At 42.0% G+C, this 10,000-nt stretch overlaps 1 protein-coding gene across 1 annotated transcript in view; it reads left to right on the top strand.

Moving 5' to 3' along the window:
* The window catches only part of ft (cadherin-related tumor suppressor fat), a 244,143-nt gene that overhangs the window by 149,884 nt on the left and 84,259 nt on the right, over positions 1–10,000 (top strand). Inside the window, exons 3-4 of the mRNA XM_086555718.1 lie at positions 3,714–3,800; positions 8,182–8,328. Of these exons, the coding sequence (XP_086411844.1) occupies positions 3,714–3,800; positions 8,182–8,328 (234 nt within the window). The remainder of the gene's footprint in view (positions 1–3,713; positions 3,801–8,181; positions 8,329–10,000) is intronic.

Below are 10,000 nucleotides of genomic sequence, written 5' to 3'. Positions count from 1 at the left end.
CTCCTTTGTTCGCGCGCCGTCGTGTTGCGGAGTTGGGTCACGCAGCCGCGCTCGGTCCCGTATTTGGCAGTTTATGCACCTCCCTTGTCCGGGTAGCACGCGTTCGCTCTCTCTCCTGCGAACTGGTACCGCTAGGATCAGAGGCCGGTAGGAGGAGGAGGAGGAGGAAGGAGAAATTGGGGAGGGGGGAAGAAGAGGAGAGAGGAGAAGACGTATGGAAAGAGGAGGGAGGAGGAATAGGAGAGAGGGGAAGGGGGAAGGGAGGAGAGGCAGAGGAGGAGGGTGAGATGAGAGAGGAGGGAAGTAGGAAGCCGAGAGGAATGAAAAGAGGGAAGAGACGACAAAGAAGTGAGGGGAGGGAGGGGAATAAGACACAAAAAGAGGAATTGGAAATGGGACGATTGGATGAAAGGAAGAGGATGGAAGGGGGGAAGGGGCCAAGGGACTAAGAAATTTCAAAACAAATGAGGAAAGAGACCGAAGGAAAAACTAAATGGGAAGAAAATAGATAAAGGAAAATAGAAATATAGCAGATGGAAAAGAATAAGTAGAAAGAGAAGTATAGTGAAGCAAGATAAAGAGAGGGAGGCTGAATAGAAAAGGAGATGCATCTTGAGCAGGTGTTTGTGGCGAGTGTGTGTCTGTGTGATTAAAGGGTGTAGGGTGTAAGGGGGTCGGTGGCAAAAACAAAACAGTCCTTGTTATCGTAATAAAAGTAGCATAGCAACAAAGGGATCCGCGACTACAGATGCTACTGCTGGTAACAGTTGCATCAGTATTAATATTAATGATATTGAATAGTTAGTGATAATCTTTATTTGATAATGCAGATAAATTTGATGGTTATGACGGTTATGCTGATTAAAACACTGATAGGTATGTCCTTGATAGTCAAAATTACATACACGCACGCACGCACGCACACGCAGATATGTATATATATATATATATATATATATATATATATATATATATATATATATATATATATATATATGTATATATATATATATATATATGTATGTATGTATATAATCACTCAAATAACATTAGATAACCTACATTTCTAGAATTAAACGCAAATTTATGCAAATGGCAATGCGATATGCTTGTGAACTAATAAGACATTGCAAGAGACAGGCCAAATCCGAATTATATAAGTAGATCCAAAACTGTTTTTAAAGATTTATTTTGACTTGCCTTATATTGCCAACTAATTAATATGTTTATCCATCTTCATACCAATTAGTGTAGCGCCTGCTCTTATTTGTGTATGTATATGCGTTTTTAATTTAATTGATATACCAATTAAGCTTTACTTGCATGGTTGTAGAAAGTGTCCCTTGTCACACAACTATGCAACGTTGCATTTATTTAATTTGTAAATGTCTTTTGTGTATTTCAAGGTCACCGAGTAATTAATTTGATTAAGCAAGATCAATTCAGATTGTTACCGGAATAACGATCATTATTTTGCGGCAAATTTATAAATATGAATATATATATATATATATATATATATATATATATATATATATATATATATATATATATATATATATATATCTTATGTATATATATATATATATATATATATATATATATATATATATATATATATATATATATATATATATATACATGCATACATACACATACACACACATATACATTCTGCAAAATCAAATCAAAAGGAATGAATTATGCTAATTAATGTACACATTTGTAAACTGGAATATAAATGAAACACAAATTATCATGTTATCAGTTTGAAAATGATTGAGTCCACCCTCCCTTCTCCCCCCCCCCCTCCTCTCAGCTTTACAATCAAGGAGGTAGAAAATCGTGTACCCCCCCACCCCTTGCCACAACCCCCTCTCCCCTCCCCCCTCGAACCTCAGATCTATCTCAAGGTCGATTTTCCTCCCCTCCCCCCTCCCCCCCTTCTTAAAAGACGCTCCACATGTCTTCGTCACAACAAAGACATTATTGTTACGGGTGGAGGGGGGGGAAGGAGAGGCGTGGTAGGGTGATAGAAAAGCGGGGGGGAGGAAGAGGGCCATACAGAGATGAGGGGGGGAGAGGGGAGAATAAAAGAGAGGAGGAAGGAGGGAACAGGAAAACGGTAAGAAGAAGAGAAAAGGGGGAGGGAAGGGGCCAAAGGAGGAGGAAGGGAGGGTAGCAGACTAAAAAGAGAGGGAGAGAGAGAGGAGGAAAAGAGAGAAGATACAAGAACAGAGAGAGAGGAAAACAAATAAGAGACATGGAAGAGTGGAGGAAGAAGAGATATGGGACGTGAATAAGAGGCTTGACAGTGGGAGTGGGGAGGGGAGGGGGAAAGTAAGAGGAGAGACATCAACATAGACGGAGGGGGGGTGGGGTCGTGAAGGAGTAGAAGTAGGATAAGACACATCAAAATCAACGAAGGGAGGCAGGGAGGTAGAAATAGGAGTAGTAGGAGAGACATTACCAGTGACTCTCGGGTGATTACGTGCAATACGGCGGTGATCAATTGCCAAAGAGGCGCCGGGTGGAAAATGATGATCTGATTCGATGCAAGTCGTTGCAAGGCCTAATAAGCAGCGCGCAGCTTGTCGTTCGAAAGAGAACCCGCTGTTAATAGGCTATGCAGATGCGCTGATCATTGTCCTCGTGGGGGGATTATAGGCCTGGCGGATTTATTCTTGTTCCGTCTGGGGGAGGATTAAAGGGGGGGGGAGGGTAGGGTTGGAGGGGGGAGGGGGTTACGGGGGGAGGGAGGGAGGGGATGGGATATTGGGGGAGAGGGAGGGATGGACAGGGTAGGGAAGGGGAGAAATATAGAGTTGACGGAATGGGGGTGGGAGGGAGAGAAGGGTTGAGAGTTGAGATAGATAAGGAAGGGGAAAGAAACAGGAGAGAAGGAGGTAGGGTGAGGGGAGAAAGTAAGGAGGGAAGGAGAGAGAGGCGTTGAATAGCGAGAGGCAAGGGGAAAGAGAAGAGAAAGAGTATAAAGACGCAAGGGGAATGGGGAAACAGAGAGGAAACGGAAGGGAAGAGACAGAGAAGAAACAGAAGGAGAGAAACAGAAGGGAAACGGAAAGGGAAAGACAAGAGGCAAAGACATATCGAAGGGAAGAAGCACGAAATAAATGACGAGGAAAAGGGGAAGGGAGAGAGAACGAGGGGAGGGGGAAGGCGAAAGGGGTGAGAGAGAAAAGGGGAGAGGATTTGTCATTGAAAGACAGTGAGGGTAACAGGGGTCTGTTTCGCACCGATCTAGAAATTATCATTAGACTCAAAAGCAATAGCTTGATACTCCCTATAACCATATTTATTAAATACATTACCAACGATCAAATTTTTTTTATAACTAGGACCATTTTTTGTATACTCTGTAATTTGTATGTTGCTCTAACTCACAGGATTATGATTTGCAATGATAAAAGTCCTCACATTCATGTTATAAGTGGTAGTAGTGATAGTTATCAGAATAAAAATGGTCATGATAATAACAGTACAAATGATGATGATAATGATAGCATTATTAATAACAATGATAATCATAATGATAAAGATACAAATACAAATAAAAATAATGAAAATAACAACAATCTCATTTGAAATAAGGACAACAGTAACAGCAATAGTAACAACACCAGTCAACAATAACAATAAAAAGTGCTAATGATAACGATAACAAAGAGATAACACGAACTTTTTTCCCTCAACAGGTCACAGACACGAATGACAACCCGCCAGTCTTTCACGAGCCAGCTTACTCCTTCGACATTCCCGAAGACGCTCACAGAGGCTCCAAGGTAAGACGCTGCCGATTTTCCTTTTGTTTATAGCGTTGATTTATTTATTTATTTATTATTTTTTTGTGTGTAATTTTTCACTTTTGAGTTTGATTAGGTATCGCTCTTGTTTGTTGTTTGCTGTTGTTTATAGGTTGTGGTTTTTGTGTATTGTTTTGGGTATTGTGTGTGTGTGTGTGTGTGTGTGTGTGTGAGAGAGAGAGAGAGAGAGAGAGAGAGAGAGAGAGAGAGAGAGAGAGAGAGAGAGAGAGAGAGAGAGAGAGAGAGAGAGAACGGAGAGAGAGAAAGAGAGAGAGAGGGAGAGAGAGAGAGAGAGGGAGAGAGAGAGAGAGAGAGAGAGAGAGAGAGAGAGAGAGAGAGAGAGAGAGAGAGAGAGAGAGAGAGAGAGGCTTTGTGTACATGCGTGAGAGAAACAGAGCGCATGAGTGAGAGAGAGAGACAGACAGAGAGAAAGAGAGAGAAAGAGAGAGAAAGAGAGAGAGAGAGAGAGAGAGAGAGAGAGAGAGAGAGAGAGAGAGAGAGAGAGAGAGAGAGAGAGAGAGAGAGAGAGAGAGAGAGAGAGAGAGAGAGAGAGAGAGAGAGAAGGAGTGAGCGAGAGTTCGTGGGCGTGTATGTGTGTTTGTGTCCGCGCGAGTGTGGATCGACAGGTAACACCGGGTGAGGCAGCGCGGTGTCTGTCCCTCCCTGTTGTGGTTCATTAATTTTTATCAATTGTTGTTGAACGTAATACATTCGAGACGGCCAACGATGTCCATCAATAGTGTGTCTGGGCGAGAGGACATGGCCTAGCGGTGTGCGTCAAAGGCCCGGTGTACATCATTTGTTTGCGTCAGCTGCTGGTTGTACACATCTTGCGCGTGTCAGCCACTGATGTGTATCACCTGCCAGTTAGTGATGTCCTGACAGCCAGTAGTGCACAATAACGACTGATGTTCAGAGATACGTGCCTGTTGGCGAGGCGGTCGAGGTAGATGGTCGGACACACACACACACGGACGTACGCCCACTCTATCTCTATCTACACGCATCTTTTTTTAACACCTAACTGCCCTTATCCCGATTGGTTGATTAACATACATTTTTTTTTTTTTTTTTTTTTTTTTTTTTTTTTGCTTTTACTTCTTTTATTTTCATCCGAGAGGTGCTGCCCAATAAGGGACTTGAAGACCGAACAGAAATTAATCGTATATTCCTTGCCTCGATCAAGAAATTAACCCGATGTACCTTTTATTTGAAGGTTGGTGTTTTAATTAGGGTCTGGTTTGTAAAGCGGATATTTTGCCTCCATAAACTACAGACTCACCGCCGCATTTCTAAGATTATTCCAGCACTTGATCCAAAAAGCTATTTAGGTATCAACTTCATATAGAAAGAAAAAGAATCATAATAATACCTCATCACTTACTTATAACTACTTACTCACTTACCATTACTATTGAAAACCTTATGAATTAAAAGCGATCTCGGGGGAAATAAAGCTACTAGATATTGTACCCTACAAAGGTACAGGATACAGGCCAAAACAAGAGGACCAGAATTCTGTACTTCTCACCGAGGTGTCTTGGATGCTGTACCTCTTCCCAATTCATGAGGTTTCTGAATTTTCTCTTCCTTCTGACTTAAAAAAATGACTGCAAGAAATAAGTCAGGCTGATGGATTAGATAGATGTACAGACCCAACGGGTAAATAGAGCGATTATTGATGGTTAGAATGTGTTGGCAGATATATAGATAGATAGATAAGAGAGCTAGATTAGTAGACAGACTTATAGGGGATGAGATTTGGATAAATGGGCAGATAGATAATCGATATAGGTATATTGATAGATAGATACTAGAGAAATAAATAGATGGATAGATTAAGAGAAAGGCAACCAGTGGTAAGGATGAGAGAGAAAGGTAGCTGGAACAAGCGAGTCGGAAAAGTCCCTTATTCCAAAAATTATTTTCATTTTGGATTGGATTGTTTTTATTTATATTCGTTATCTAAACATATATACGCATATACACACAGACAGACAGACAGATAGACACACACACACACACACATACACATGATAAACAACAAACATACACACCCACGCGACATTTATGCATAGATAGATGTTAGTTTGTTTTTCATTTGTTTGTTTATCTTTTATTTTTGTCTTGTCATTGCTTTAATTACTGTTCATCTTGCTCTCCTTCATTTGTTCTTGTCGTTCTTCATCATTTTCCGTTTTTTTCTTCATCTTTTCGTTTTAGTATTATTGTAATTTTAATTTATCTTGTTTCTTATTTTGATCGCCTTTATTGACTTTCGACTAATCCTTTGTTTTCTATCTTGAGTCTTTTTTTTTTTTTTTTTTGCTTTTGTCCTTCGATTTTCTCTCTCTCAACGTTCCCTCCGCGTCCCAGTTCTCCGAAACCTTTCTTTTAAATCTACTCCGTCATTCTACCCTCCTTGTTCTGCACCTCCCCTCCCCCCTTACACTCCCCGTTCCCCTGTTCCCTCCATACCCCTCTACCGCACCCATCATTCTATCTCGTCCCCCCCCCCCCCCCCCGCCTCTTTTCATTTGTAGACGGAGAAGGTAGACAATCCGAGGGAACGATTAGTAATTCGGAGCCTCACGGCCGGGTCTCGCTGCTACCGTATTCTTGCATCCATTAACCGCATTCTGACGGGATTTCAGTGGGATTTTTGGCATATCTTGAACTCATGGAGACAACCCGACTGTCTGGGGATGTGTGGAGGGACCAGCGTCTGTTCGCGCATCGACATTCCTGTATGGTCCGTCTTGCCTGCAAAGGTTTAAGAGAGACTTAGGGAGACTGACATTGTGGTAGACTGAAGCGGTGTCATTGTATGTTTCGCGGCACACAGCGGTCCGGAGCTTAAGCAAGATGTGGTGGAACTATGGTACACGTCCAGACATCTTTATGGCTTAGGTGCTGAGTAGGGAGACCTGTGGTAGGAGCGTGACAGGATGTGGAAGATTTGTAGGACTGTTTCGGTTCGGTTTAAAGGAAATTGCGACACAAATGTGGCAAGACTGTGGTTGTTGTTGACTGTCGTTTAGAGGCAGGTCGAAATGTAGTAAATATTTTTCAGATTATGAGACACATTAGATTCATATATGGGCCTTGTATGTCAAAATTTTCAAGGTTATGGTTTTGTTTATATTTACGACGACTTCTAAGGGGATTTGTGTTTATGTATCGTGCTAATGGGTGTGTTTATTTCATATGTATGCTGTTTCAAGAAGTGGATGTAGTAAATCTGTCTACGATGGCGACAAGTATGCTTGAGACTAAATGGTTTATTGGCATAATGTTATCCATATAGAAGTTCATCTGAAATGTCTGAAGTACTATTGGAATGTACACGAGTAACTGAAGATACGAAATTAACATATGCCTACACAGCTATGTCGGGTAACATGGTCATATGATACACTCTTACACCTAAGGCTGATACGTGAGACATAAGGGTATATGTGTGACTACGAGGATGAAGTCCAGGCTTGTGTTTGTGCGTGTGTGTCCCGGGGAATCGCGGTGACCTCCCTTACGCTATGTGTCGAGCTGCGCGTCTCAGCCACACTGTAGGCGAGCCTCGGCCCGACTTCGTACTTATCTGGCAGTCGGGGCGCCCGCCTTGAAATTTATGTATCCCTTAACGAACTTTATGACCAATTAGAAGCGTTGGCGGTCCTGGCCTCGCCGTGGCTCCGGCTGTGACCTCTCGGGCGCTCTTCCTGAGGTGCCCTCCCATAGCACAGTATGTAGGTGCTGTGCCTGGGAGTACGTGTATGGGTGCGTGGAGGGTCTTGCTGTGTCGATTCTCACGCTTGCGGATCTGTTTGTGCTTGCTTGCCTGTGTGTGTGTGTTTGTGAGTGTGTGTGTGTGTGTGTGTGTGTACATATGTCTGTGTATGGGGTATGGGGAAAGGGTGACTCACGCTCTGACGGTGGCGATGAACCCGTAGAACGAGTAACCTTGCTAATAAGAGTTGCTCCATCAAACATGTTATAGCCTTTAAAGTCATTATAGCTGCACTTTAGCAGTGAATAACCCCTCGCATTCACTTAACTCACAATACCATTATACCTATATCTAAATCACCCCAGAAAGTGATGTTATATCTTACGTAGATACATTTTGCATGTTTTCATAATTCCGTTACACAAGAAGAAAAAAAATTAACAAATCAAAAAGAAATACCATACCACAACATAAAAAGATAAACATGATAACCCGAATTCTTCTCCTCCACCTAAACTCACAACAAACCAAATGTAACAAAACAAGAAGGCATAACATAACACAACATTAAAAAAAGAGAAACAATATAATAACTTTAATATCTATAATTTTCTCTCTCTCTTCCTGCTACAGGTGGGGCAAGTGTCAGCCTGGGACGCTGACGAAGGGACCAACGGCCAGGTGTCCTACACGGTCATCTCGGACTGGGGCAACGATGTCTTCTCACTCAATCCACAAACGGGTGTCTTCACTCTCACGTCAAGACTCGACTACGAACAGGTAAATGGAGGATTTTGTTATTGTTATTGTTATTATTCTTATTATCATTATTATCAATAGTAGTAGCAGCAGTGTAAGTAGTAATACTAGTGCTATCATTGATATTACTATCATTTTCAATATTATTATTATTATGATGATGATTATTATTATTATTATTATTATTATTAATGTTATTAGGATTATCATTATTAATATAACTGTTAGAGTTTTCGTTGTACATATTGTGGCTACTTTTATTATTATTAATGAAGTTATCATTATTATTACTACTAATAGTTCTACTACTATTGTTGCTACTATTGTTATTACTATTATCATAATATGATTGGTCTTTCTGTTTCATCTCTTGGTGCCTGGTTTGTCGTCTGAATTTGTATTTGATATTTGCATCATTATTGTTATTGCTGCTGTCTGGGTTACTGTTTTATACGTACATTCATACTTACAGTGTGTATATATATACATACATACATATATATATATATATATATATATATATATATATATATATATATATATATATATATACATATATATATATATGTATATACATATATATATATATATATATACACATATTATATATATATATATATATATATATATATGTATATATATATATATACACATATCTATACATATGTATATATGTATATATATATATATATATATATATATATATATGTATGTATCTATGTATGTATGTATGTATGCACTCCTATGAGAGACAAGGAGAGAGGAAAAAAGGAGAGAGAGTGTGAGCTTCAGTGCGGGAGAGACAGTCTGCATGTGTAGGTTCATATTAGCATATATACTATTCACATCCATGTTATAAAAATTCAATTCCACTGCGAGGCCATGCCTAACAACCGAGACCCCCCCCCCCCCAACACAACAAGTAGAGACCGATCCCACACGCGTAGACTTCAACGAGGCCGAGATAGTTATCCAAACGGCCTCCGTCGCCGGTGCCGCTCCGCCCGTGGTTTCGGCGCGGCGCTTCACCTTCCGAGACAAGACGGCGCGCGCGAGGCAGGCAGAGCATCCTCTCCTCGGAACACTCGTCTGTCCCGTAAGCGATCCGTGTGCATGTTTCCTCCGCCCTGTCCACGCCGCCGCATCGTCGCCGCCTCCGCCTCCGCCTCCGCCAGCGCCGTCCCCGCCTTCGCCGCCAGCGGACGCCGCGTCGGGTCGGCCCCTACGAGAAAGACCAGCCGGCGCGCCAGACCCTTTGTGCCGCGGCTCTGCACTCTAGTAGACTTAGTTTTAAATCAATGCAGTGTGGTCATGTGGAGGCTTTTGAGCTCAGTCTTACTATCATCGTCTGGGCCGTAGCAGAAGGCGGCGAAGAGGAGGCATTTACATGGCCCGGCCTCGAGATGCCCATCAGTAATTAATGGCAGTTCCACTCGGAGGACTTTCCTATATTCTCTCCCCGACGCCTTCGCCTCGCTCGCCCTACGGAGATCGCTATCGAAAAAGCTACGGAATAATGAACCAAAAGGGGCCTTTAATTTACCACTACTTAATGAGGTTCGAACGAGAGCAGCATCGCCTGGCCACCTTTTTTCGTCCCTCCATCCATCAAGCCCCCACGCTCCCCCGCCCCCTCCCTCCCTCCCTCCCTCCTCCGTCTCCCTTCCTCCCTCCTCCTCCGTCTCCCTTCCTT

This window comes from Penaeus japonicus, unplaced genomic scaffold (genome assembly GCF_977035675.1).
Source record: "Penaeus japonicus unplaced genomic scaffold, GWHDUDI00000001_assembly GWHDUDI00000031, whole genome shotgun sequence".
Classification (NCBI taxonomy): Eukaryota; Metazoa; Arthropoda; class Malacostraca; order Decapoda; family Penaeidae; genus Penaeus; species Penaeus japonicus.
The sequence above is the reverse complement of the archived record's forward strand: the minus strand, read 5'-3'. Positions and strand labels throughout refer to the sequence as shown.